Genomic DNA, 27,288 nt, shown 5'->3' on the forward strand with positions numbered 1-27,288 from the left:
TCTCTACGCCGACCCTTGGTGTAGGGTGGCAGCACGTCCAACGGGCGCCTAGCGGACACGCAGTCACGTGCAGATAAGATGCGGCGACCTAGTCCTTTTTCTGGGGCGTTGGACGCGGCGGTCACCTGAACTGTGCGACAGGCACAGCGAGCGCGACGATCGAGAACACGCCGCACCCGGACGACGCGGGACATTGCGAGGGGCGACAGCTGCACTGATCAATTGACTGTTGAGCCGTGGACGCGACTGATAACTGCGCGGGCGCGACGACGCGCAGGGAGGGAGAAAGCGCAAGCGGCGCTGCGAGACGAGCCGCGAAGGGCCTCCCTCATCGAAGCGACAAAGGTCGAGACGAGAATCGCGAGACGGCCGAAGTACTGTTTAGTATCGGAGAGGACGAAGAAGAAGGCAACCAGGAGCGGCAGCAAAAATGACGTCGACGCCGCAGGAGGTGCAGCTGCACACGATCGAGCGGACGCCCGAGTACGAAGACTTCATGACGCGGCTCCGCGAGTACCATGCGAAGCGCGGTACGACGCTGGACCCGGAGCCCAAGGTGGGCATGATTCACCTGGACCTGTACAAGGTATTCAACCACATCGTGGCCAACGGCGGCTACGACAAGGTCTCGGAGGAGAAGCTGGCGTGGCGGCGGATGGCGTCGGAGCTGGGCCTCTTCTCCAACAACGAGGCCTCGACGGCGTTTTCGCTCAAGGAAAAATTCTACAAGAACCTGGCGGCGTTTGAGATTAGCACCGTCCACGGCAAGGAGCCGCCGCCCAAGGACATACTCGAGGACGTGACGGCCAAGGGCGCCAACCTGCTGACGCGGACGCGCGACAACTTCCGCGGCAAGCGCGACAGCAACGTCAACGCGACCGACTCGGCGGCATCGGGCGACGACGGGACTCCCACGCGCGAGCGGTCGGCCGCCGACATCCCCGTGTCGAGCGCGCGGGCGTCGAGGGGCCTGCGGGAAGCGCCGCCGCAGAGGGTCATCTTTCAACCCGACACCGGCCCGACTCGGACGACCCGGCAGGCCTCGAACCAGCAGCACCCGCCGCACGCTTCTCCCGCAAACAACCACTCCCAAACACCACAACACCACCCGGGAATGCAGCAGCCGATGCCTCACGGCGGCGGGCCCGGCCGCGGCCCGTCCATCATGCACCACCCTCCCAACGCCGACAACACGTCGCAGATGGTCCTGTCGTACCATCCCAAGCACGTCAAGCCCCTCCAGCTCCGCGCCGTCGCGACCCCGAGCAGCGCCCCGAGCGAGTTTCCCCGCCAGCGCCTGCCGCACCGCCCGGCGCCAGTCGACGCCGCAAACAGGCAGCCGATGCTGCCAGGCAGTAAGTCCCCTCTCTTCCCTTTGTCAGCTCCGTGTGAATTGATCATGCGTGCCCTCGCATCGTGGCACCGCGCGCGCGCTAACGCCCGTCTGACGCGTAGCTGGCTTCGACGGCCCCAACATCTACACGCGCTGCCTCAACGCGCTGCGGTCCGGAATCCCCGCCGAACAGGCGTTTGGTCTGAACCACCTAGTCAAGATATCGTTCGAGCGCGGCGACAAATTCCGATTCGACGCGTTCCCGGGCCTCGCCGAGGGCCTCGTCGACAAGGCGCTCGAGGTGGGCAACCTCCACTACCACGTCGACTGGAAGGTCGTGTGGGACGCGTCGGCCGACACGGGTGACATTGGCTGCCTCGACGGCAACAACGGCACGCCCGACATCCTGGAGCGGATCGCGAGCCTCGTCGAGCGGGACGTGCCCGAGGCGCTGCAGACGGCCGAGTACTCGGACAGGCTCGTACTCGTCACCGAGGCGGTACTGACGATGCGCAACATGGTGACGCTGCCCGAGAACGCGCACAACATGTCCGACTTTTACCCGCTCAAGGACCTCGTGTGCATCATCCTGCAGCTGCCGCCGAGGGACCTGCTCGCCGAGCTCAAGCACATGGCCCTGGACATTGCCGAGCAGCTGACGCCCTTTGTCGTGCTCGACGGCGCTGACCCGCTCTACCGCTCATTGCTGGCGCAGCTGGCGTCGGACGACCGCGGGACCATCCTGACGGCACTGCGGGCGCTGGGCCGCATCTCGGTCAACCTCGAGGCGACCAACAAGCTGCCGGACGTGACGCCGAACGTGCTGCGGCGCATCGCCAGCTGGCTGCTGCTCAACGACGACGAGCTCATCGACGCGTGCCTCGACTTCCTGTACCAGTACACGGCCGTGGCGCCAAACGTGGACAAGCTCATCCGCACGACGGCGCCCGAGAACCTCGTGGACCATCTGGTGCGCCTCCTGTCGCACGGGGCGCGCAAGGTGCAGCGCGAGTTCATCCTGCACCCGGAGCAGAAGCTGCCGTCGCGCGACGAGATCGCGCCCGTGCCCGAGGACCTGCTGCAGGAGATGGTACGGCTGGACGAGCCGGATCGTGTGCACCGCTGGGTCAGGTGTTTCTTCGAGGAGGACAACGACTCGTTCGTGACGCAGCTCGCAGCGTGGCAGGCGTACCAGTCGGCGTTTGTCGGGCCCCTCAAGGCGGCGGGCAAGCCCATGATCACGCCGGCCGACTTTATCCGCAACAGCACGTCGGTGTATAAGAATTCGAACGCGCAGGTGCTGCGGGAGCCCGGCGAGGCGCAGCAGAAGTTCATCATTCACGGCATCCGCGCGCGGCCGCGGCCCCTGAGCGCCGACGGCGCCGAGTACGCGCGCTGCTACTGGGCGATGAACCCGGACAGGAAGAACGAAAAGTGCGGGCAGTTCTTCCTCAAGCCTGAGCAGATGTGGAATCATATCTTGACGGCCCATCTCGGCGAGCAGCGGAACGAGGCCGGCCAGTTTGACAACTCGGAAAAGGACTTCAAGTGTACGTGGGGCGAGTGCGCCAAGTACGGCCGGCCGACCAAGCTGCACCTGCAGGACTTTGCGCGGCACATCAACACGCACATTCTGTCGGTGCTGCCGGGCCCGACGCGCGGGGGCTCGGCGCGGCCGGCGTGGGTGATACCCGCCAAGACGATGGCGGTGACATACGAGGAGACGGCGACGACGCGCGACGAGCGCAACCCCAACGCGCCCCTGCAGGCGGCGGGCATCCCGCTCAGCGCGGTGCTGGTGCTGCGCAACATTGCGCGCAACGTGGTTAAGACGGACGCCGAGGAGGAGCTCGTCAAGACGCAGAAGCGCGGCGGCGAGCGCGGCGGGTGGAACGAGAAGCTGTTCCGGCCCGCGCAGCCGCGGCTGTTTGAGATATTGGCCGAGAACAGGGCACTGGTACGTGATGACGAGCCTGCAAGACCTCGGCTGTGTGTGTGTGTGCTACAATGTGCTGACGCTGTTCTGGCAGAGCCCCTATATCGCCTCGCTCCTGGACCTGATTCGGGTCGAGGCCGATGTCGACGAGGACGACGACTGACGCGGGGGACGGGGGCGTTTGAGTCTTTGGGGCCGGTCATCGCTTTGGTGCACCGCTTGGGTGGGCGCTTCTGTGCAGGCGTTTGGAGAGCTCTGCTCGAGCTAGGGAGTCGACGGGATTTACAACGTTACAACGTACGAAAGAACTTGGCAGCACGATTCAGAAGCGAATGTCCTGCTCGGCAGCTATACGTCCTCGGCCGTGCCCGTGTGCTCGTGTTTCCCGCGTAGAGAAACATAGGGGGAGAGAGGGAGACGGCGCTCCCCTGGTTGTAGCTGGCCTTGCACGACATGGTTTGGTATAGTATGCAAGGTTGCTTTGCTTGCGCTGCCTCGCCGGCGAGTCGGGGACACGCCCTGGAACGAAGCCTGCCCTGCCATGCCATGCCCTGCACGTCGCACGGAGCACAACATGCGTGACCGCCGGCCTGCCTGCCGTGCGTGTGTGCATGCGTGTGTGCGTGTGTGCGTGTGTTTTCGGGAGCTGTGGCCTTGCAATGTCATGCTGCCGGCGTCACCGGCGGCTCGAGCGAGCTCGTGTCCTCTGTGACATTACCTACCTACCTACCTACTGGTTGTTACCCGGTACAGCCGTTCGATACAAACGTACAGGCACTCGCGCGGTGTGTGTGTGCCGTCTTTGCTCATTACGTAGGTACGTATGCCCTCTTCGCGAGTACGTACGTATACGCCCTCCTGCTCGCTCGTAGTAGTACATGCAGCATAGTTTGCCCTGAGTCCCTGACCACGCTCGGCCGTCGCCGACTCTTGTGCCGGCCGCGGAAGGGGCTGAACAACCAGCCAGCCAGCCAGCGAGCCGGCCGCGAGGTACGAAGCATGTACATGGAGCGATGGAACATGATGACATGCGACGGCGGCGGCGGGGTCAGTCACACTTACTCGGGGACAATGACATCTACGCAGGCAGACAGGCAAGCAGGCAAGATGGTAGACCGCCGTAGAGCCACGTCATTGGAGATGTCAGGGATTGCGAGGTTTTATTCTTCTGTGTATCTTTGTTTCTGGAGCTGGAAGGGGGAATCGATCCTCCTCTAACCTGCATAAGTACGCAAATAAAGCTGGATCCATGACGATGCCGTGCAGCGATAAGGCAGCTTAACGGAGCCCAATTGGGGCGGCGGTGGCGGCGGGGTGTGAGAGAGGGGTCCAAGTCAACCTATCGGGCGGATACGTACGTAGGAGAATCGAAGGTTGACTACACAGAGTGATTGCTTCACAGAAGTAGATGACAAAAACCATGGACAGCAACGGCGCCACAGCACAGCACAGCACAGCACAGCACAGCACAGCACAGCACAGGAGGGAGAGCCAATCCGCGCAGCAAAAAAGAAGAAGAAAGAAGAATTATTCTGGGGCTCTGGAGAGGCGATGTCACAGTGGAGGGCAACGGCGCGAGACTACTAACGCAATACGTAGGTACGTAGATTGACTGGTGGGCTGGATGGAAGAAACGTGCTTGGCTCTGAGGTGGTGGTGGGCGGAACGAACGGTTCTTCTGCAGGGCCTTCTAGAAGCCGCCGCGATCACCATCTTAGTATGGAATGGAATGGGAAATGGAACGTGCTACTAACGTACACTCTGGGGCAGGGCACACAGAACGGCGGGAGTTGGCGCGCCGAGCAGCGTGGTTGGTGGTGGCGCCCCGCCGCCCACGCACGCACCCCGAACCTGAGGCTACTACACGCAAGGTACTTACTAACTTGGTTACCCGGTAGAGAGAAAGAACAGCTTCCAATTCAATGGACTGGATTCGGCGTCTTGTTTGTGAAAAGAAGAGGCCTAGAGGCCAGGCAGCCGCAATTGATGAGGGGCCACCCACCACCCACCCCCCGGCCCCGGCATCCCGGCTGGAGATGGTGGTAGATGCTCCTCCCATCCATGTTGGTGGGCGACGACCCGCCCGCCATGGAAACTCCAACAATTCCCCCGAGTTCCCGTCACCAACTCTGTCGGGGCAACACATAACGCACACACTCACACGCACACGCAGTCACAGCGGGAGAGCCCCTGCAAGCCAAGGGCGGGGGGATGGAGTCGGGACTTGCGCAGTGGGGAGCTCAAGAGGGGCGCGCGATGGATGGACGATGGAGCTCTCCTCCTCCCAGAATGCGGCTGCCTGGAGGGCGAGGCGCGACGACGGCGCTTTGTTGGCGTCCATGGACCGGTGTGTGTGTGTGTGTGTGTGTGTGTGTGTGTGTTTGTTGCGCGGGGCGGGCGGAGAGGCTGCCTACAGTACGGTAACGTGGCCGTCCTTCAACTGATTGTAACTAAGTAGCAGGACGTGAGAGAGAAAAAGTTGTAGCCGTGTCCGGCAGAACGGCTTTGGGTAGGCGATGAAGAAGAGTGCATCCACTCTACCCGAGCGGTCCTGCTCGGCGATATGACAGTGAAAAATGAAAGGCGGGAACCGGTGGTGGTGAAGCAAAGCAAAGCGAAGCGAAGCGAAGCGAAGCGAAGCGACGGATCGCAGGATGCCATCTGGCGGCGACGTATCGCCCACGTTTGCTGAGGATGTCGTGCAGCAGCGGCAGCAGCAGCGAGCGACCTGACCTGACCTGACCTGACCTGGGGGGCACGCACGCGTGGGAGAGTTGAGTTGGCCGACTGGCCGGCGGTGCAAGCAAGGGCCTACGTTTCCCTGACCGACATGGCTAGGTATGTAATGCTCGAATTCAATACATGTGGTAGGATGGTGAGAGCTAAGGCAGTAGATGCACTCCCTCGCGTATAGATACCTAAGGTAGTTCGTGATATTTTGCAGAGGCCTGTTTGCGTGTAGGTACTCATACCTACCTTACGTACCTCTAATGTTAGGGTCCCTGGCCGTGGCGGCGCCAGCAGTTCTCAGTCAAACCAGGTACGTAGCGGGCGTCGGCCCGACATGGATGGGAGTCGGTGCGTGCATATCATGCCTGCCTGTCCGTCTGCCGCCTCAACCTCACAGCGGGCGGACGAGCGAGATGAATCATTCTCATCATTGCCGCCGGAAGAGCACATCATTAGGTACCTAAGGTACTCCTATGCAGTACCTTAGTACTAACCTGACGTGGCACAGCGCAGCACAGCACAGCACACACACCGCAAGTCGCGGGTGCATTAACTCCCCGTCCAGATTGTACCCGCCTCTGGTTCATCCGCGCGTGTTCCCGCCGTTTCGGACAGAGAGAGAGCCAAGGCGTGGCGGTGGTGGTGGTAGCGGCCCTGCACCGCACGGCCGCGCAAGCGCCCGAGATTGCCGGGGCAGAAGTCACCCACCCCGGGACATGGATGCACCACCACCACCACCACCACCATCAATCATCGCGGCTCACAGGGGCGGATGATGGCTGGCTGCGCAGGGCGGTGTCGCCGCCCGATGCGCATGCTCCCCCAATTGTCCGGCGTGGGTGGCGCTATTCTGGGCCGCCTGCCCCCTTTTACCCTGGGCGCCCATTAAGGTTTTGGGGGGAATGAGCTTGGCGATGAGACAATGGCGCCCAGGCATCCATCCATTATTAGGTCGCAAATTAGTACAGTACTACTACTCCGTACAAAGTATGGGGTTTTGGATTTTGGGCATCGAGGCGGAATGGGACATGCTCAAACGGACGATGCCCATTGCGCGCCGCGCCCGGTACCCGTTGTCATCGTCGTCGATTGTTCCCCCCGGCTCGGCGCCGTAGTCGTTTAAGCTTAAGCTCGAGAGCTCTCTCGGACCGCGTGCATGCATGCGTGCGTGCGTGCGTTTCGAAGAATGCGCGCGCGCCCTCACCGATCCTGTGCGACGCGACGCCCTACGACTGATGTGCGCCAGCCCGTCTCGTCGCCCGTGTGTACTTCGTATGTCAATCCATGGGACCGCTGGTGTGCCAGGCTGGCCGTGCCCGCGCTGGGATGGTTGCTTGGTTGCTTGGCCGGCACGCACGCACGCACGCATGGCGCCGCGCGCACGTCTCGAGAGCAGGGATCCGACACAGAGGCCACGTCGCTGCAGACACACACGCAGCAAGGAAGAAAGGCAAAAATAAAAATTGTTGAACCGCAACCAGGTCAGACCAGGAGAGGGAAGGAAGGGGGAGGAAGGCGAAGGGGAAGGGGAAGAAAAGTCAGCTGTCCACATGACCTCTTGCGAGATTGGCCTCAGCGTCCATTCATTCTTCTTTCGGTGAGCGCATCGAACCACCACCACACCCCCTCCCCCCTCCCCCCTCCCCCCTCCCCCTGCCAGCAAACACCCCCAGGTCGACGCCTCCCGCGCTCCCCGGTGCCAACGCTACGACGCGCGACGCCCAGCCAGGCGGCCCCGGGGACCCCTGCCCTGTCTGCCTGCCAGGGGCATGCTCCAGGTGCGTGCGTGCGTGCGTGCGCGCGAGGGTCAGTCAGTCACACCCTTTCAATTGATGCTGGGGACGGAGGAGGAGCTGCCGGGGTGCGGCGTGGGCGGGTGTCCCGCGTTCCGTACCATGTTAATTGATGACCAGCAGCAACAGCAGTAAGCAGCGGCAGCCGTTCCCGGCGGTTCGGGCAAAAAAAAAGGGGTGAGGGGCGCCATTTCCATCCACGGACTCCTGGTGACGCGGAGATTGGGGCCGCCGCCATCATCCGCTCGCTGCGCACCTTGGTTGCCAGCTGGTCGAGACTCACCCTGGAGCTACGAAGGTATGCTACGGTAACGAGGTCAGCTGGCTTGCGCGACTCATCTGCCCGGCCGGTGCAACGGGCCATGAGCACCGCCCGCCCGGCGTTGCGCGCGAACAGGGACGAGGGCATATGGACCTTGCAGAGACAAGAATGTGGTGCGGTGTGCACCGTGCCTGCTGGCCCGTCCGAGACGAGATCCCATCCATCCATCCATTGTAGCAGCGCCAGAGAGTCCGGATCGAAACGGTGCTCGACTTGGCTTCCGTTTTGCGCGCCGCAGACAAATGGGTGTACGTCGTATAGTATGGGAAGAGGGTGCATGAGCTGGTTGCATGCCGCGGCAGCCGCTGGCAACTTACAATGTCGTCCCTTGCTATCGACAGCGGCATCAGGAGCAGCGGCACAAGGAGCGGGTGCTCGAGCACTTACTTGCACGCCGTCCCCGACAGCAAACCAACCCCAGCTGCCCGTCCCAAGCGCGCGAAACGCCCATCAACAAAGACGCGGTCCAGATCTCTCGGCATCCGCACCCGCCCTAAGGGTCAACGCATGCGGAGCAGAGCGCGGGCGCGCGGTGGGTCGTCGTGCCCTCAATTCTTCCTGCTCCCTTTAGGCGGCCCGCTCGCGAGCGTCGCCGTGGCGCGATGGCTCACGTTCCCGTCTGGGGGATCGCATCAATGGACATGGCGGTGCGGGGGAGACACGTGATGGTCCCGACAGAACATGGAGGCATCGTGGTCGTGCGTGGAGCGAACAAAGGGGGATGGATGCCGTCCGTCGTGGTGCACCGCCCGCCGCATGCGGCCACGATGCAGTGCCGGTGTTGAGGCTCCACCAGACAGACGTTGAAGAGAACGGCAGTCCCAAAACGGTGGTGGGGTTTGGTGGGATGGATGGCGCCCTGCCCTGCCCTGGGCCTGGTGCCTGTCAGTTGTCTCGGCGCCCCACCCGTCCGCCGTTACGGAACCTTACGCTGCGCTACGGTGCCTTTCCGTTTTCCTCTACTGTCGGGGGGGCCCTGGGGCAAATGGATGGAAGCCCTGTCGCCCGCCGCCGCACTGGCATGCGTGCATGCATGCATGTCGTCGATTCGCTTCGCTTCGCAGTTCCGCGTTCGGCGCGCCAGGGCAGGCGGGCCAGCTCCGGCACGGCACCACCAGTGGCGTGGCGCGCGGCGCCCTCTAGGGCACAATGGAGCTACCCCCGGACCTCTCCCAGGGCTGCCCCCCCAAAAGCCAGGCCAGTGGAGTGCTGGATCTCGCCGCGGCCCCTGTCGGGCGCCCGCGACCCTTGCCGGGCCCTGCGCAGCCCACCCGAAGGCGCCGTGGACGGAACCCCTGCGAGGGGCAGATGCTGCTGGAGCAAGCTGATGGCTGACCACTGCCGCACCGCCGCTGCGATGAATGGCAAGGCAAGATGGATTGATTGCATGCTCCCCCCTGTCACCGTGGGCGGGATGCAGCAGAGCCGCGCTGATGCATGTCTCTCTCTTCGACGGCCAGCAAGCTGCTGTCCTGACTTGGGTTGCTTGAGCTGATCCCTGCTGGCTGGATGGCTAGCCTCCCCCCCTTCGCGATGCCGAAAGCCATCCGCAGCGTGGAAGCCATTCGTTCACGGACTGATGATTGTCGCTCCCGTCTCTCACACTCTCACACTCTCACACACTCACGCACCCCCGGGGCGGGCGAGGCGGCGACATCGGGGGGGGCTATGGCGCGCTGCCGGCGGCTTTCCCACCTCGACCGTTGGCCGGGGCTCGCGTTCGCATTGCAAAAGGGTCATCTGACCTCTCGCGTAAGATGGGGCTCCACCATCTCGTTTCCAGTTTCGTGGCGAGTACGGAGTACGTGCCAGTCAGTCGTACTCGGTGCAATAATGAGCTCGTACCTGCGGCGTGGTGGTGGTGATGGTTGGTGGTGCGGCCGTGCCACTCGTCGTGCAGCCTGACCGACGGGCCTGTCTGTGTCTGTTCGTTGTACTGTAGGCTTCGAGTATAAAGGCGGGCGTGGTGGTGGTGGTGGTGGTTCCGTCAGTTGGTTGTCCTCCCCTCCTCCGCCCCGACTGAAGACTTCGTTGCGTTGTCGTCGTCACCAACCTAGCGCTGTGCCCGTCCGAGACACGCTGCATTCCAGCCCGCTCTCCCGCCGTGCCGAGACGCACTCTATTCGTACGTACATACGTGACTGTGTGTGTGTGCGTGCGTGCGTGTGCGCCGGTCCATTGTTCGTTTGCGACGTCGGGGCCACCGCACAAGCCTTGGCTGGGTGTCCGGCGTCTGTCCGGTGCCGCGGTGGTGGCAGCCATTATCAGGCCGATTGATTGATTGATTGATTGCTAACCCGCAGCTGCTTGCAGACTGCCTGCAGCCCCAGCACCGCCCGCTCGCTCCCTCGCGCCACCAACAACAACAATTCCAGTGTTTGTGCACGCACGCACGAACGCACGCACGCACGCCATAGGTTCCTGCTGCTGTAAGCTAATTGCTGCTGCTGGAAGAGCCCGCCGCCGCTTCGCTTCAGGGCGTCTCCAAGCATCGCTCGCTCGCTACCAAGGTCCAGTTTTGTGACGCGCCCGCCGACTCCGCGCCGACAGCAGGAGCGTCAGATCTGACTTGCCGTTTTCGCCACACCGCCAGGCCACGTTTTCCCCCTTGTCATCCGGGTACGTACCGACTCGCTCTTTTTTTTTTCTCTCGCTTCTCGGCTGGACTCGACTCGACTGCACTGCGCGGCGCCATGCCATCCAATTCTCTCCCCATGCCATCCTCCTCCTCCTCCTCCCCTCCTCTTCCTCCTCCGCTCCCGCAGCCGCTCGTCGCCGCCCACACCCACACACCCGTGGCCACCACGCCCCACGCTCACGCCCACCATGCCCATGCCCACGCCCACGAACGAGCACACCACCATCATGGCACCCCCGTCCCCCGTCTCCGTCCCCATCTCACGCCCACGCCGCGATTCACCACCCCGCCGCTCGCCCTCCCTCCCTCGCTCGTGTTTTAGGCGCATCCGGACTGAATATCCACGATGATGTGCTCGACGCCTTGAAGCCCGGCCCAGTTTGCTAACAAAAAGGAAGCAACCCGCCGCACTTTTCGCCGACGGCCCCGCGTTCCCTCTTCTCTCGCCATCATCGTCACTCTCGTCTCGGCTTCGCCAGTTGACTCGACATTACATACATACATACATACTGTACCCATACGCACTCTCGACCGCCTCAGCTGCACCTCGCGTCAAGCACAAGTCCATTTGTCAGGCAATCCCGCGGCAAACCCACTCGAGCCCTCCAGCTCGCATCCATCAACACCACCACCAGGACGACAAGGAAGAAAAAAAAAAGAGCTTCGCCTCTGCCAACACCACACCCAACAGCCCTGACACACGCGCCGGACTTCCCGCCACGCTACCCTAGCCAGGGCCCCAGCGCGACCCAGATTTAGCTCTCCACCGTGCAGAGCCTTCACCTCCACCATCTCGCAGTGATCTCCAGAGTTCTAGACTCCCCACTCTTTTTTGTGGCCTGCGCCCGGGTCCGTGTCGTCAACACCAAACGCCCAGGACCCTTATATACCGCCTCGACCGGTGCCCCTCTGCCCTCGGATCTTGTCATTGTTCATTCATAGACTTGCTGCTCAGAGATACCCCCTCTTACCCTCGCTTCCTCCCTCCTCGCCCGTGTCGGACAGCCCTCGTCTTTCACGGCTTGCCATTTACACACCCCCACCTACGTACACGACCTCGGGCCTCACCCATCTTTCACACAACAAACACACATCACACAATGTCGTTTGCCGCGCGAAACGCCCTGCGGCTCTCCCGCGCTGCGGCGCCCCGCGTCTCTGCTCGCGCCGCCGCCCCTCGCTTCTTCTCAGTCACCCGCGCCAACCGCGTCTCCGACACCCCCAACAAGAAGAGCGTCGTCCGCGAGAAGGAGGTGCCTGTCACCGTCTACGGCGCCGGCCACGGCGAGAAGCACATGGTCAACGTCCACGAGGACGCCGCCAAGGTGCCCTATGACTCGCCCGTCCCTCCTCCCGACCATGACGCCATCCAGCCCCTCTCCCGCAAGACGTTCGAGGCCATGCCCTGGACGCTGCGCAACATGACCGTTTACGGCAAGACCATCATCGTCACGGGCGGCGCCCGCGGCCTCGGCAACCACATGGCGCGCGCCTGCGCCGAGGCCGGTGCCAAGGCCATCATCATCTTCGACGCCAACCAGGAGCTGGGCGACGAGGCGGCTGCCGAGCTGCACGACAAGTCGGGCCTGCCCGTGTCCTTCTTCAAGGTGGACGTGCGCGACGGCGCCGCCATCAACGCCGCCGTCGACTCGGTTGTTGAGATGTACGGCGCCCCCGACGCGCTCGTCAACGCCGCGGGCATCGCCGACTCCAACATCAAGGCTGAGACGTACGATCCGGCCATGTTCCGCCGTCTCATCGACATCAACCTCACAGGCACCTTCCTCATGTCGCAGGCCGTTGGCCGCGCCATGATGGCTGCGGGCAAGCCCGGCAGCCTGGTGCTCGTCGCCTCCATGTCGGGCTCCATTGTCAACTACCCGCAGGAGCAGAGCTGCTACAACGCCTCCAAGGCCGGCGTCATCCAATTCGCCAAGTCCATCGCCTCGGAGTGGGCCAAGTACGGCATCCGGGTCAACTGCATCTCGCCCGGCTACATGGACACGGCCCTGAACCGCGTCCCCGCCCTCGAGGCCCAGAAGAAGATCTGGAAGTCCCTGACACCTCAGGACCGCCTCGGCGCCGTCGACGAGCTCAACGGCCTGTGCGTCTTCTTGGCCTCGGACTCGTCCAGCTTCATGACGGGCGCCAACGTGCTGATTGACGGCGGCTACTCGTGCTACTAGTTTTCTTGCGCGCGCCCGTCGAGACGCCTGTCATTTGGGTCGCTTTTTACATTTCGCCAGGAGTTCCGGCTTTGATTTGCATGGGGATGCTGCATTTGACGCTTCATGTGCTTTGAGTAAAACGGGTGGTTGAGGATGCGGGATAGAGCGACCGCAAGGACCGCATAGACATAGATGCCTCCCAGGTGGCGGGAACCGGGACGGCGGCCTAGGCACAAATAAAAGGCATAATGTCCGCGCTATCTGATTGTGCACCCGGTGAACAAGTGACGTAAAGCAGCAAACGGTAGTCGCGCTGTGTCCGCCTGGGCTGCCGCTTCTGCCGGCCGCAGAGGTGGGCCCGACGGACGCGGCCCGACGGCAGTGGCCTAGACTCGGACGACACTGAAGCCGAGCCATCGTTTCTGACTCTCTGACGTGTGTGTTGTGGGGATGTTTGGGGTGATTGATGGTCGAGAGAGGAGGGGAGTCAGTCACTTGCAGAGTAGAGAGCCAGGAAAGCTATATCCGCCAGCACCGATACTAACCCCCATCACCCTTTTGTCTCGCCGCATCCTCCTTCGTGATTGCCTGCCCGCCCGCCCGGGGGAGGGGGACAAATAGCCGTTGTGGCGAGAAAGCAACGGGCCGTCATCACCCATCGTGGCCAGGCGCGGGGGGAGAGAGAGTCGCGCCCCCTTGAGACCCCCCACCCCGTCTGCTGCTGCTGCCGCCGCCTACGTGCTGTACTTGTAGTATCCGTCCAGGTACTAACTAGTACAGAACTGGATAGGACGTAGAAGCGGCCTTTGGCGGAGTTGGATCCCCTCCCGCCTTGTTAGCAGCTCCGGGGGTTTTCGAAGGAGGGTATATGTGCGCATGTGTGCGTGCGTGCGTGCGTTCGCTGGGGAGTGTGAGCGAGCGAGATAGAGAGAGTATTTTAGCGAGAGCGGACGGGTGGACGAATGGGGTAGTGATTATAGTCCGAGGCCGACGAGGAGGAGGGGACGTTTAATCATCATAATTATATGTAGGTTGCTGTGGCCGTTGCGCGTTGGCTCCCTCTCGCCTTGACGCCCGCACCGGGGGACGAGTAGGTAGGCAGGCACCTGTACTGTATATATGAACGTACCTATCCGCGATAGTACATGAGGCGCCGACGTCGTCACCACCACGTCCTTTCCTCACCACTAAGTAGGTACCAGGTAGGTAGTATTGCCTCACCTCTCCCCTCCCCTCTCCCCTCCCCCCACCCCTTCCCGAACGTACAAATCAAGCCTGGAGACATACGCCAAATATGCCCCTCTCCTACCTTCCCTTCCTTTGACCCATTCGATAACAGAGAGAGACAGAGACAAAAAGAGAGAGAGAAAGATGGCTGTAATAAAGCCTCCGCGCTCCAAAAGCTCAGAGATGTGCGCGCCTCCTCCTCCTCCGTGCCGAACGATTACCTAGGTACCTACCTACCGCCAGGATAGACGGCTACTTACTACTCGCATGCGCGCCCTGCCAGTGTTGGGCACCACCCGGGCCAAGGCGCTCACAGAAGCACACACGCACGCACGCACGCATAGCCTGTAGATCAATCATTCGTTCGGGGCCGTCGCCGGCCTTTGTCCTAGATACATCCCATCCTAGACGTTCTCTGGCGTGCTCAGCGCCTCGTTCTCCCCTCCCCTCCCCTCCCCTCTCCCTCCCGTTTCCATTCCCTTTTCTCCCCCAACGTCAAAGCAAACCGCCGCCGCTTGCGTAGTCGATTTCGTCAGCCGGGCAGCGAGGCCCGCGAACAAGAGAATAGGTGGTAGAGTGGCAGGCATCGCTGCCTTTGGTATCCAGTGCCGTGTGTCGGGGCCGCCAGAGTCCCACGCCCCCGGCGGCTCCTTGGGCCCAAAAAGCAAGAAGAGAGTACAAAAAAAAGGGTTGCGAATGCACGTCTATGTAGTAAGGGAACTAGCTGTTCACATGTGGCTGCATCGAGCACGGCGGGACTGCCTGGCCACTCCGAGCCTCGTCCGTCACCATCTCGGCCCCATGCATATCCAGGCCGGCAACATTCCCAGGGCCGCCGAGAGTGGCGCATCCGACGCCATACAGGCCGGCCCGTATGTGGGCATATCGTGTCGTATCTTCTTCAGACCACCTTCATAAACTGGACTCGGGTCCAGAGGCTCGCTAATGCTCGGAGACAAGGTTTGGGTAGGACGCATGCGTGAATGGCACCAAATCAACAACGGCCAGCCTCAACAAGCCGGAGATGAGCAGGGCAGGGCAGGAATCAGCGCTACTGCTTCCTGGCCTTTTCTTGGGCTCGCTGTTCGCGCGCGGCTCGGACGAGAGGCGCAAGCTGGCCCAGATCGACGCATTGCTTCATGAACTCGTGCTGCAAACCGTCAGTCAGACAAACGCCACGGACAAATGATAGGGGGCAAAGGGGACGGCATACCCTTAGCAGGTCGTGAGCGCTCGCCCGCTTCTCGGGATCCACCTTGAGCGCAAAGTAGAGAAAGTCCTTGAAGACGGGCGACAGGTCCTGCTCGTTCTTGATCTGCGGTGTGCCGTTGGTGGCAATCAGCCACAGCGCCCGCAAGGGCGACTCGGTCAGGTACGGCGGCTCGCCCTCAATCATCTCAATGGCCATGATGCCGAGCGACCAAATGTCCACCTTGCGGCCGTATTCCTTGCGCGTCACCACCTCGGGCGCCATCCAGTAGGGCGTGCCCACCATTGTCGTGCGCTTGTTCTGGGCCTCGTTGATGGTGGCGCAGAAGCCGAAATCAGCTGCGCCTGCATCAGTACAGTACACGACGGTGACAGGGTAGGGAGGTACTCACTCAGCTTGATGCTGCCTTCGTTGGAGAGTAGAATGTTGTCCGACTTGATGTCACGGTGGATTACACCCTTGGAGTGCAGGTGCTGTAGGCCCTTGAGCGTCTCGCGGCATACCGACGCGATCTGGCCCTCGGTCATGATGTTGAAGGTGACCACGTCGGTCAGGCTGCCGCCCTCCATGAACTCCATGACGACCCACAGCTCGCCGCCGCACAGGTAACTGTCGATGAAGTTGACAATGTTGGGGTGCGAGCTGTCCTTCATGACGAGGATCTCGTTGATGATGAGGTCCTTCTTGGGCTGCTGCTCCAGGTTCATCTGCTTGATGGCGACGAGGCGGTTCGTGCCGCGCTCGTAGCCCGTGAAGACACCGCCAGACGCGCCTTGGCCGATCTTGGTGAAGCCGCGGAACACCTCCCGCGGATCACCCTCGTTGCAGATGCGCTTGAGCGAGGCCACCACGTCGAAGCCGTTGCTCTGCCGGGGTCGGTGCCGCGGCCTAGCCCCGGGCACGCCGCCGCCGGGGCTCGGCTGCCGGCGTGAGCCCTGGTGGCCGTTGTGCTCAGGCGTCCGCGCGTATTGGGGCGCGTGATGAGGGCTCGGGACGGCCTGGGGCGGGGGCTGGCGCTTGCTGGGCACGCGGCCGACGTGACCCGACATGGCCGCCTGCGCCTGCGCCAGGGCCTGCTCCTGCTGCTGTTGCATCAGCTGCTGCTGGTACGCCGTCGCCTGAGCGGCTTGCGTCATCTGGGGCGTCGGCGGGCTGTATGGCGACTGTCCGTTGGCGCGTGAGTTGGACCGCGATCGGTGCTCCTCGGGGAGCATCGGCACGTCCTTGACCTGGCCGAAGCCGCCGGGCGACATGTCGTCGGCAGGCTGCGACATGCCGATGCCCGAGTCCTTGGTCGTGTACGCGTTGGGGGGTAGGGGCCGGTTGTTCATGCTCACGGGCGGCTTCGGCGCCGGGCGATTGGGCATCATGTCCTTGCCGGCGATGCCCAGGCCCTGATTTCTGCTCGTCGGCACGGGGGGCGGCGGCCGGGGGTTCTCAAAGCTCCCTGTAGGCGCGGTTAGCAACACATCGAGGAAGAGGCTGGGCCAGCGGCGGGTCGTACCCATATAGTTTGTGGGATACATGGCGGGCGAGGTCGGATTTGAAGGGGGCGTGGCATATCCCCGCATATCCGAGGTGCCTGCGTGGTGAAACTTTTCGAGTATCTGGTCTTCGGGCGGCCGCTCTTGCGTCTCCTTGTAGAACTGCAATATGTCGACCATGGTCTGGGGGTTCTCGCGCCGTTCCTTTTCGGGGATGCCGCTCTCGTTGATCAGCCGTTGCCATTCCTTTGGCAAGCCCTGCGGAAACGCGGTCAGTAAGCACAATGGCATCGAACAACGTCGAGCAGGATGACGCACCGTGAATTGCCCCGTGGCGCTGTCGTAGCCGACGTGGGTGACGTGGACGGGGTTCTCGGGTGCGGAAATGACGGGCTTCTTCTGGGAACCGACGAGGCTGTTGACGATGGCGGAGAAGCCGGACTTCTTGCGCAGGACACCGGGCTTGGCGTCCTTGCCCTCGTCCGAGTACCGCTTGGGGCTGGTGACCTGGGACTCGGGGACCCGGCCGCCCTGGACCTTTTCCACGATGGAGGGGTCCATGTTGCTGAAGCTCACCGAGGAGCGCAGGGCGGGGCTCGCGAGGCGAGAGTCGGTGCCAGCCTTGACGAGGGTGGGCGGGGCAGCGTGGGGGGGTCGCTGGAATGAGGATCGGGGGCTCGAGATCTTGGTGGCCTCGATGCGGCTCAGGATGGCGGCGCCGTCGAAAGGCGCGCCGATGAAGTCGTCGGACGCCGTTTGGCTCAGGCGGCTGAGGTGAGGATCGGAGAGGCGGTTCGGGCGATGGGCCAGCGGCGTGGCGGCGGCGGCGGCGATGGTGTAGGCGGTGCCAAACGGCGGCGGCGGCGACGTCGTCGACGATGAAGAGGAGGCTGCTGCTGCTGCTGCGGCGGCGGCGGCGGTACCAGAAAAGTCTCCCTGCTGCAGGACGGGGGACGGGTTCGACGACCACTGCGCGGCAGGTGGGTGTCGGGGAGAGGAGGAGCTGTTGTTGGACGTGTTGGAAGCAGAGGACCGCACGGGCGGAGCGCTCGGGGCACGCCGCAGGCTCTGGGAGCTGCGCTGGCTGTCGATGGACTGGGTGTCGAATCCGGACGAGGAGCGGGCGTAGGCGTGGTGGTGCGTGTGGTGGTGCTGGTGGAAGGAGGAGGATGGCGAGGCGGCGGCGGCGGCTGTTGTGGAGGAGGAGGGAGGAGGTTTCTTGACGAGCCTGCGACGTTGCGAGGTGCCGTTGAAAGACGAGCTCTGGCTGTCCATGATAGTGACCAACCCTTGCCTAATAGGTCTCAGAGGGGGAGCGAGCGGCGGCGGCGGCTGTTGCTGCTGCTGCTGCTGCTTGGGCGGACGGGGGGGCCAGAGGGGACGAAGGGTGTGCGAGGAGAGGAAAAAAAGCGGTCCTTGCGGGCCTGCGTTTGGATGGGCGGGTGGGCGCTCTTTGGGGAGGGGGCCAGAGGGCGATGGAGGTGGGCGGGCGAGCGTGCGTGCGTGCGAGTGGGCGGAGGAGGAGGAGGGGCGGGCGGGCACCTCAAGTTCTGCCTGCCTCTATGGCTCCTGCGTCCAGTTGCGGAGCGCTGCGCTGCAGCGGGTTGATTCAGGGCCCGGGCTCTCTATTTTTTTTTTTGGGGCGCGCGCAGCTGGCGGCGGGACGCCAGCGGGTGGTGCGGTGGAGGGGAGGGCCGTCACTGGTGGCGCCAGACCTCCAGGGCTCTGAGGTGTGTTGGAGTGCGTGCAGTCGGGATGAAAGGCACGGTGAGGTAGGTAGGGCAGGCAAGGTACCTCAGGCAAGGTACCGCGCCTTGTTCGGTAAAAGCTGCAAGCCTGCAGCGGCCGCCCGACGGGTGAGAGAGAGGGCAGGCAAGGCGGCGTGCGATGCGGTGCGTTGGGGGTGCGTTGCGTCGCGGTGCGTCCCAGGCGGTGCAAGCGTTCGTTGCAAGCGCGGTTGGGTCGCTCCCGATTGAGTTCGTCGCAGCTGGCAACGTCTCGGCGACCGTCGTCACGTCTGTCAGCCGGCGGGCAGCGATGGGTAGTAGCTTCTCGCACCGTGGCCGTCGTCTTCGTTATCGTAGCTGTTAGTCGTGGGTCTTCTTCGTCGTCGCCCACGATTCAGGTCAGCGTCGCCGCGGGGGCACTCAGTCTGCGCATGGGCGCCGCGCCGCGCCGCGCTCTTCGCCTGCACGATGCCGGTCGAAAGAGGTGCTGCCGCCGGCTCGAGACAGGGCGTCCGGGGGGGCGTGTGCGTTGAGAGACAGACAGGCCAAGCTGCGAGGGCCGTGCTACGTGAGACGGGTGCTTCGTCAGGTAATGGGTTCGGGCGATCTGGCGTCCGGCGGTTGAGCAAGCGCGTCTGGTGATGCGGGAGACGGAGAGGCGTGACGGAGAGAAACGGGCACGGATGGTAAGCAGTGAATGAATGAATGGATGGACGGATGGCTGGCGCGGTGCGCTCGCGTCAATGCTCAAGAGCTTGCTACGTACGTACGGACGGCACTACTGAGAGATCCCGGCCAGAGCGCATTTGGGGATCGAGTCTGCCATGTTCTCCGTACGAAGTACATACGCCCGTAGGCAGGTATGCTAGGCAAGGTCCTAATGCGCCAGATTGGCACCACGTTGATTCCCGCCTGCTGGGCTGGACCAGACAACACACGCACATACGCAAGCAAGCCGGCCCGTCTCACCAGTAGAGGTACCTGGCAATGGAATGGAAGCCTGCGACAGCGAGCACCAATCCCAGACCAGCGCCCCCCCGGATCAAACTGCGGTGCGGAGGGCTACAGTGTGTTTGCGCACTGTCCGCCGACCCGCAGGGCCACTGACCTGTGGCAGCATCATCTCACTGCTGATGAGCCCACCTCTACCAGCCGCCAACCGCCAGGCGGCAGGGCAGGGTTTGTCTTGTTCCCTCGCAGGGGTGCGCGACGCCCACGCCTGACAAGTAGACGGGGCGGCCCACCCGCGGGGTACGACACAGTGCGGGCTCCTGGATGAATTGCGCGGGACCACAGCCTCCAGGGGTCCTCTAGCGGCTCGAAACTTACGAGCAATTCACGGCATCCATCAGAAGGGGCCTTGGGGGCCTCGGTAGCTTACCTTACCGCGTCGCTGGTCAGCAGGCCAGGCAGGGCAGAGCCTGTCAGTGGCAGTGATTGCTGGCCCAGCCGCGTATGGGTGAAACGGCCGGCGCGGATGTGCTTTTTGAGGTCCGCGCGAAGCAAAGCGAAGACGGGCGACGTTGGATCAACGGGCAGGCGGAGGGCGGGACTGGCGGGCGGGCGGGTATAGCGAGCCTCGCTATCCTCCTGGTCGGTGCTGCTATTAATAATGATGGAAGGTATGGCCAAGACTCGTATTGTGTCTGTTCTGTCGCGCTGCCCTGCCGACGACGAGCGAGCAAACAAGACGGACGGATGGACGGACGGCACGACACACGGGCACCACGTCGCCGCACCGCACAGCACAGCAAAGTACGAAGTACAGCACAGCAAAAAGTCCAGCGTCACCGGCGACCCCTGGAGCCAGAACCGTGGCCCCCCGTGGTTGGACGGCGCCGGCGCCAGGTCCACCGCGACGACGGATTTGGGCTTGCAGAAGACGACGACGACAACGACGATGACAACGACGACGGGACGACACGGGACAAGAGGTAGAGAGATAACAAACTGCGCTCACCACTGACCAGCCGACGAAATTTCTTGCCCACGCAGCCGGTTCCCCGTTGGTCCCTCGTGGCGCGCTCATCACTGACCGTCTGCTGGCTCCTGGAGCGCCGCTCCCCGCGGGAAGAACAATCAATGCCAGCCCAGGCAAGCACGCACGGGCAGGTACTGCACCGAGTACCTTCCCAGCATGACAATTTGTCGGGTGCCCACACTCACTCTCAATGTCAACCGCCGGCAGTGGGCCGTGGGACAGCGCGTGGCCCGTTTTTCCCGCCTCATTCATCCTCCCGCCTGCATGCCCCCCAATTTCACGACTTGTCTCATTCTCGCCGTGTCCAAAAAGGCTGTCGCAACGTCGCCTGGCCTGCGGGGCACGCCCACCCCCCTCCCTCCTCTCCCTCTTTGCCTTCCATTCGCTCTGGTTTAGGCGCCCGCAACTGGATGGGACACGTTCAACCTAAATGCCACAGTGCCCACCAACAACGTGGGAGGAAAAAGCCACAAAGGGGCTTCTCCCAACCCTCGAGGCTGTTCCACGGCATTCGCTTGCGCCGCCTCCATCGGTGATTTGTCCTGCCGAACGCCGCGCCGACGACGGTCTCGACTGACTGGCAGGCAGACTGTTCATGGACGCTGCCGTCGTCGGAGGGGGAAGCAATCCGCCGCGACACACGCATGTCAGGCACAGATGGACAAGAGCATCAGATCACAGACGTGCCATCGATCGATCCCCTGGGCTGGGCGGCTGCTCACTCATCATCAGGCTCCTCCCCGTCTCATGCCGTCGGCAAAAACTCTGCCCGTTGGCGCTGGCGCGGGCCTGCGTTGTAATTAATCAAGAAAACACCGCGTCGTCACGTCCCGGCTCCCCGGAGCCTCCTCTGTTTCAAGCCACCAGGGCCTGCGCTCCACACGGTCCGTCCTCATCTCACGCATGCTGCTACAGACGTCGTCGGGCCAGCCGCCGCTGTCGGGACGGGTCTGCGACAGGCGCATCGCATCGTGTCTTGCCCTGGGACCCTGCGTGCAGGCGTTTGAAACGTAGTAGCCCCCACCTCCTGGCTGCCGGCAGACTCGGTGGCTCGATGGGGTGATGACCAGGCTCGAGCTTGGGTCGCGATGCCCAGTGCCTGGACCGCCGTGGCGCGCAGCGCGTCGGGTACGCTACCACCTGCTTTGTGCGAACTACTACTACTTCAAAGTTAGATTGATTGATTGCATCTGTGCCTTTCCCGCCCGTCCGTCCTCCCGCCCTCCCGTCCGCTCGCCGATGCATCCTCTCGCGGGGAAGCGAGCTCGTGCGACCGCACGCCCGCACAATGACACCCGGGACCACGCCCGGGCGTCGCGTGCGAGTCGTCAAGACTGACAGACGACAGAGGACGGAGGCGGCATGCTGACCGGCTGCATGGCGGCCACCGATGGCTGTCAGGGCCAAGGCGGATGCCAGTCGCAGCGCAGCGTGTTGTGCCTCGCCGATGGCTTCTGCCGACGGGCGCCTCGTCGAGCCACGGCCAATGGATTGTGGTGATTGAGTGATGCCTTGGTAGACGCCGAGGGCGAGCATTGATGCGTCGAGCGGTGCCTGGGGCCAATGGCCGTGGCCCCAATGGCAAAAATGTGCAACACAAGCTTCTCGAGCGCGCCCTTGACTCTTGTTCGTCGAGGCCAGGCACTACCTGGGAGAGTCAACCACGAGGTTGGCGCTCTTTGTGTGATGCATGCGTCGCGCTACGGGACAAGGACGAGAGCGTAGCAGAGTATACAGAAGTGTCATGCCAACCCTGCAGAGGGCCCAATTGCTCACTGCAATGCGGCCAAATACTCGTAGTCGCCGTCATCAACTCGTCGTCGACTTGCACCGACCCAAGTAGGCGCGAAGTAGTCGTAGTAGCGGGGAGTCAGTACGCAGCAGCGAGTGGCCATGGTCCGGTCACATGCCATGTCTCGTGACTCCCAAGCCAATTGGCCCACTGGCACCACTCTTGGTGGGGAGCCGAGCCGCCCGTCGGGCCCCGCCCCTGTCTGTGCCAGGCCAACACTTCTACGACCTACCGTGGGGAAGCTGGACAAACTTCCACCTCACCCTCAACTCTGTCCGTTCCAACAGACATCGCCTCGCACCACCGCCCTCGGTCCGCCGCATCTTCTGGTTCATCCTCCTGGTCACCGGTATCCCATCGCCTGTTAGCGTCTGCATCATGTTCTAGACGCCACAGAACCCCAAGATTGTGTATTGTATTGTGCCTCAGCTTCAATACTCTCTCCTCGCCTGACCCAACTCGTCCTGTAAGTCCACCGCCGAATGCTTGGCGGGAAGAGGGAGGAAGACCAAAGATCCCCGGGCAACCGTCAATGCACCCGACAACACTTGCTAACGTCCAGGCAGCATCACCAATTGCCCGTGCAAAGCTCCCATCTACGTCCCCGAACCGTGTCATCATGGCTGCGAACCTCACGTCCACCGCTGACCTCGCCAACGGCGGCGAGGAATCCGCGGCACAGAAGCTCCTCCAGAAGCACGCCGAGGCGCCGCACACCGTCACCGTCGAGGACGTCCCCGACGAGGAGGGACCCGCCCCGAAGCCCGCCGCCGAGGCCTCCGGCTCCTGGGCCGCCCCCATGGGCGTAAAGGCCGCCGGCAAGCAGCAGGAGACCCAGGCCAAGTCCGCCCTCGACACCCAGTCGCACGAGCTCTTCCCGGAGCTCGGCGCGCCCAAGGGCAAGAGCGCCAACGTCGCTCCTGTCTGGGGTGCCAAGAGCGGCACTAACGGCAAGGCCAATGGCTCCGGCGCCTCGAACGGCGCCTCTCGCTCTTCTACCCCGACGTCTGCTGGCCCCGCGACGCCCTCGCAGTCTAGCGCCGCCCCGTCCATGTTCATCCCCGGCCGCAATGTCGAGACGGTCACCCTCGATCCCGCCTTTATCTTGCCCCGTGGTCAGCTGAAGCGTCCCATTGCCGACACCCTCAAGGACATTAACCGCAAGTCGCGGGCCAACGTGACCATGTCCACGGCCTCCAACGGCCGTCTCCGCTTCGACGCCACCGGCCCTCCCGAGGTCGCCCAACAGGCCCTCAAGGACCTGGTCTCGCAGATCGGGCTCCGGGTGAGTATCCACGTCCGTGTTCGATCCGCCCTTATGGAGTGGCTGACCAGAGCAGACCTCGATCAAGGTCCCTATCCCCCACAGCGCACGCGCCCACATCATCGGCAAGGGCGGTTCCATGATCAAGGCCTTGCAGGAGAAGACGGGTGCGCGGATCCAGCTCCCTCGAGCTGAGGAGGGCAGCCGCCCGGCCGACGATGACGACGATGACGACGCCACCATCGACGTCATTGTCGAGGGCAACGCCCTGTCAGCGGCGTCGGCACGCAACGAGATTCTCAAGATCGCTGGCGAGCGCTCCGCCAATGTGCAGACCAAGGTTCGCGGCATCGCACCGGCCTTTTACCCCTTCCTTGCTGGTCCTGCCAACGCCATGGCTCAGTCGCTCGAAGACGAAAACGGCGTCCAGATCCGCGTGCCCCCACACCAGCCCTTGTCTCGCGTCCCCGCGCCCGTGGCCCCCGCGCCCGGCCAGCGGCCCGTGTTCCACCCCGCCGGCGCCGACGACGACCACATCCAGCTCGCCGGAGACCGGGCGGCCGTGCAAAAGGTGCGCGCCGAAATCGAGCGCCGTGCCGCGCAGCTGCAGAAGGAGCTCGAGGCCGAGCAGCTCTCCATCCAGCGCGGTCGCCACCAGTTCATCGTGGGCGACCGCGGCGTGCCGGCCGACGACTTCTTCGCCGAGACGGGCTGCGCCATCCTGCTGCCGTCGGAGGACGACGACGACATGATCACCATCATCGGCCCGGCCGACCGCGTGCAGACCGGCCTGGAGCGCGCCATGGACCTCGCTATGGGCATGCAAATGTCCAACATTGACATCTCGAGGTTCCACCGCACCGCCCCGAGTGGCGCCGCCGCCCACGCCGCCAACGTGACACGCTACCTGCGCCAGCGCCGCGAGATTGATCGCCTCGAGAAGCTCTACAGCACGCACATCAACACGCCCTTTTCCCAGGACGGCGCCCTGCCGTGGGAGCTGTACTCGCGCGAGGGCAAGAATGCCATTCGCGCGCAGTCGGAGATTACTGGCATCATCAACGGTCTCCCGCCCGCGCGCGTGCAGGCCGTCCCTGTGGACCCCTTCTTCCACCAGCACCTGCGCAACGACGTGACGCCCCGCGTCAAGAAGGACTACGGCGTGCACGTCGTGGTGCCCGAGGCCTCGGAAACCGACGCCCCCGTGCTGCTCGTCTTCGAGGGCCCGGACCCTGCCGACGGCCCGTACCAGGTCCCGCGCACCAAGCCGACGGACACCGAGGTCAAGGCCTTCCAGCGTGGCATCGACGACGCGCGCAAGCACATCCTCGAGCTGCTCAACAAGCAGGAGGCGCTTACCAGCACGACCCTGGACGTGCTGGCCAAGTTTCACGAGAAGCTTCGCCGCTTCATCAAGAAGGAGCAGGAGGGCCGCTCATCGGACCAGATCCCCATCCGCGTCACCAAGGTCGGCACTACCATCACGCTGCGCGGGCCGGCATCGGCCGTCGACTCGCTGGCGGCCAAGGCCAGGGCCTTTGTCGAGCAGGCCAAGGAGGAGGAGAAAGAGCGCGGCTTCACGCTGTCGTTTGACTTTCCCCAAAAGTACGCCAACCACCTGATCGGCAAGGGCGGCAGCAACATCAAGGAGCTGCGAGACCGCTTCGACGTGGAGATCCAGGTCCAGGATGGCAAGGTCGAGCTCAAGGGCCCCAAGGCCAAGGCCGAGGCGGCGCGCTCGCACATCCAGGGGCTCGGCCGCACGTTGGCGGATGAGACGACGCACGTGCTCAAGATCGACCCCAAGTACCACCGTGAGCTCATCGGCGCGCAGGGCGGCCAGATCAACCGCCTGCAGAACCGCTACAAGGTGCTCATCTTCTTCCCGCGCTCCGCCAAGAGCGCCGCCGAAGACCAGTCCAACGCGGACGCGACCAGCGAGGCCGGCAAGCCCCGCCGCCAGCAGGCGCCCGACGAGGTCATCATCCGCGGACCCAAGAAGGGCGCTGACGAGGCCCGCGACGAGATCTTCTCGCTCCACAAGTACCTCGAGGAGCATTCGGTTACGGCTTCGGTGCCCGTGCAGCAGAAGCAGGTCGGCTCGCTCATCGGCCAGGGCGGCGCCGCCCTCGACGAGCTGCGCCAGGCGACGGGCGCGCGCATCGACGTGCCCGCCGACCGCGACACGGACGTTGTGGAGATTGTCATCAAGGGCACCGCGTCGCAGGTCGCGCAGGCGCGCAAGATTCTCGAGGAGAAGCGCGCCGTGTTTGACGACACCGTTGTCAAGACAATTGACGTCGACAAGAAGCACCACAAGGCCCTCATTGGCTCGGGCGGTAAGCCACGACACGCTCTTTTTCGTCATACACTATCATGCTGACAACCCTTTCTAGGCTCCAGTCTGCGGGAGATTGTCGTCGGCGCGGGTGGCTCAGACGACCGCCGCAGCCTGGCGCGGACGATCCAGTTCCCCAAGCAGGACGCGGACGGTAACACCATCAAGGTGGAGGGCCGCACCGAGGTGGTGCACAACATCATCAAGCGCATCGAGGAGATTGTGGCGGAGCGTGAGAACCAGGTCACCGAGGTGGTGGAGGTGCCGGTGGAGAACCACCGGTCGCTGATCGGGCGCGGCGGCGACGTCAAGCGGCAGATGGAGACGCAGTTCTCGGTGAGCATCGACGTGCCGCGGCAGGGCGAGGGCAAGACGGGCGTCAAGGTGACGGGACGGCCGGAGAAGGTGGCCGAGGCCAAGGCGCACATCGCGGGCATCGTCAAGCAGCAGCAGGGCGAGGCGCTGCAGGTGCCGCGCAGCGTGCACCACGCCGTGTCCAACAACGGGCAGCTGTTCCGGCAGCTGCGCAATAACCACCAGGTGACGGTGGACCACGCGGGCCAGCAGGCGCCGGCCAAGACGGGCTCGTCGACGCGCTCGGCGGACGCGGCGCTGCCGCTCATCACCGACGACGCCGACGCGGCGGCGGACGCTCACTCGTGGAAGGTGGTGCGGACGGCGTCGGACGAGCAGGGCGAGATCCCGTGGGTGCTGCGCGGGCCTCCCGAGGGCGTGGCCAAGGCCAAGGAGATGATCCAGCGGGCGCTGGAGCAGGCGCAGAAGAACGACGCGACGGGCTACCTGGTGCTGCCGGACCCCAAGACGTACCGGCACGTCATCGGGCCCAACGGGTCCAAGGTGAACTCGATTCGGCAGCAGAGCGGGTGCCGCATCCAGGTGCCGCGGGACCAGGCCAAGGACGAGGCGATTGAGATTGTGGGCAGCCAGGACGGCGTTGAAAAGGCCAAGGACCTGATTCTGGCGGCGGTGCGGGAGGCGCTCAAGAGGGAGTAGCAACAACAGCAGCAGCAGCAGCAGCAGCAGGGGAGTGCACGCCGCATATTGGGTCACCCATCACATCGGATATAATTAAGCGATAGCTATTAGATTGAACGCCTGGCTACGAAGTCGTATGCTCGCGCTGTGTCGTGATGTTGGCTCTCTATGTTATCAAATTCATAATGTGAGATTGTGCGCGTACAAACGAGGCACCGCGAAATGTATGGCACGTATGTATATATAACTATGCTGTACATGCAGTAGTTATACAATGCAGCAGTAGGAGGAGCACGGACGACGTCACGCGATCCGATCCAATGTCAGTCGCTGCTGCCGAGCCGTGTGA

General features: G+C 63.5%; 5 protein-coding genes across 5 annotated transcripts; 3 read left to right on the plus strand and 2 right to left on the minus strand.

The window, feature by feature from the left end:
• Positions 1-144: 144 nt before the first annotated feature.
• On the plus strand, positions 145-3,991 carry JDV02_004548 (uncharacterized protein). The gene is made up of 3 exons (XM_047985775.1): positions 145-1,355; positions 1,456-3,290; positions 3,364-3,991. Exons 1-3 carry the CDS (start codon positions 431-433, stop codon positions 3,430-3,432), a joined length of 2,829 nt encoding a protein of 942 aa, XP_047841752.1. The 5' UTR covers positions 145-430; the 3' UTR covers positions 3,433-3,991.
• Positions 3,992-7,803: 3,812 nt separating this feature from the next.
• Positions 7,804-8,808, minus strand: JDV02_004549 (uncharacterized protein). Its single transcript, XM_047985776.1, has 2 exons — positions 8,502-8,808; positions 7,804-8,445 (listed from the first exon to the last, which is right to left on the minus strand). Exons 1-2 carry the CDS (start codon positions 8,594-8,596, stop codon positions 7,815-7,817), a joined length of 726 nt encoding a protein of 241 aa, XP_047841753.1. The 5' UTR covers positions 8,597-8,808; the 3' UTR covers positions 7,804-7,814.
• A 1,970-nt stretch (positions 8,809-10,778) lies between these two features.
• JDV02_004550 (Sorbose reductase) lies at positions 10,779-13,179 on the plus strand. The gene has a single exon (XM_047985777.1). The coding sequence runs from the start codon at positions 11,853-11,855 to the stop codon at positions 12,936-12,938; it is 1,086 nt and encodes a 361-aa protein (XP_047841754.1). The 5' UTR covers positions 10,779-11,852; the 3' UTR covers positions 12,939-13,179.
• A 1,431-nt stretch (positions 13,180-14,610) lies between these two features.
• On the minus strand, positions 14,611-19,360 carry STE20 (Non-specific serine/threonine protein kinase). The gene is made up of 5 exons (XM_047985778.1): positions 17,160-19,360; positions 16,862-17,099; positions 15,749-16,804; positions 15,361-15,695; positions 14,611-15,297 (listed from the first exon to the last, which is right to left on the minus strand). The coding sequence occupies exons 1-5, from the start codon at positions 18,114-18,116 to the stop codon at positions 15,199-15,201; spliced, it is 2,685 nt and encodes an 894-aa protein (XP_047841755.1). The 5' UTR covers positions 18,117-19,360; the 3' UTR covers positions 14,611-15,198.
• Positions 19,361-22,570: 3,210 nt separating this feature from the next.
• Positions 22,571-27,173, plus strand: JDV02_004552 (uncharacterized protein). The gene is made up of 4 exons (XM_047985779.1): positions 22,571-22,807; positions 22,908-23,626; positions 23,682-25,944; positions 26,002-27,173. The coding sequence occupies exons 2-4, from the start codon at positions 22,961-22,963 to the stop codon at positions 26,955-26,957; spliced, it is 3,885 nt and encodes a 1,294-aa protein (XP_047841756.1). The 5' UTR covers positions 22,571-22,807; positions 22,908-22,960; the 3' UTR covers positions 26,958-27,173.
• The last annotated feature ends 115 nt before the right edge of the window (positions 27,174-27,288 follow it).

This window comes from Purpureocillium takamizusanense, chromosome 3, assembly GCF_022605165.1.
Source record: "Purpureocillium takamizusanense chromosome 3, complete sequence".
In the NCBI taxonomy this organism is placed as follows: Eukaryota; Fungi; Ascomycota; class Sordariomycetes; order Hypocreales; family Ophiocordycipitaceae; genus Purpureocillium; species Purpureocillium takamizusanense.

Bases quoted from the DNA above. Each gene is read 5' to 3' on its own strand.
- JDV02_004548 (XM_047985775.1), top strand. From the start codon at position 431: ATGACGTCGACGCCGCAGGAGGTGCAGCTGCACACGATCGAGCGGACG. The intron at 1,356-1,455 runs GTAAGTCCCCTC...TCTGACGCGTAG, and splicing joins GCAGCCGATGCTGCCAGGCA to CTGGCTTCGACGGCCCCAAC. The intron at 3,291-3,363 runs GTACGTGATGAC...CTGTTCTGGCAG, and splicing joins TGGCCGAGAACAGGGCACTG to AGCCCCTATATCGCCTCGCT.
- JDV02_004549 (XM_047985776.1), bottom strand. From the start codon at position 8,596: ATGCCGAGAGATCTGGACCGCGTCTTTGTTGATGGGCGTTTCGCGCGC. The intron at 8,446-8,501 runs GTAAGTGCTCGA...CGCTGTCGATAG, and splicing joins CTGTCGGGGACGGCGTGCAA to CAAGGGACGACATTGTAAGT.
- JDV02_004550 (XM_047985777.1), top strand. From the start codon at position 11,853: ATGTCGTTTGCCGCGCGAAACGCCCTGCGGCTCTCCCGCGCTGCGGCG.
- STE20 (XM_047985778.1), bottom strand. From the start codon at position 18,116: ATGGACAGCCAGAGCTCGTCTTTCAACGGCACCTCGCAACGTCGCAGG. The intron at 17,100-17,159 runs GTGCGTCATCCT...GCGTTTCCGCAG, and splicing joins GCGCCACGGGGCAATTCACG to GGCTTGCCAAAGGAATGGCA. The intron at 16,805-16,861 runs GTACGACCCGCC...CCGCGCCTACAG, and splicing joins GTATCCCACAAACTATATGG to GGAGCTTTGAGAACCCCCGG.
- JDV02_004552 (XM_047985779.1), top strand. From the start codon at position 22,961: ATGGCTGCGAACCTCACGTCCACCGCTGACCTCGCCAACGGCGGCGAG. The intron at 23,627-23,681 runs GTGAGTATCCAC...TGACCAGAGCAG, and splicing joins TCTCGCAGATCGGGCTCCGG to ACCTCGATCAAGGTCCCTAT. The intron at 25,945-26,001 runs GTAAGCCACGAC...AACCCTTTCTAG, and splicing joins GGCCCTCATTGGCTCGGGCG to GCTCCAGTCTGCGGGAGATT.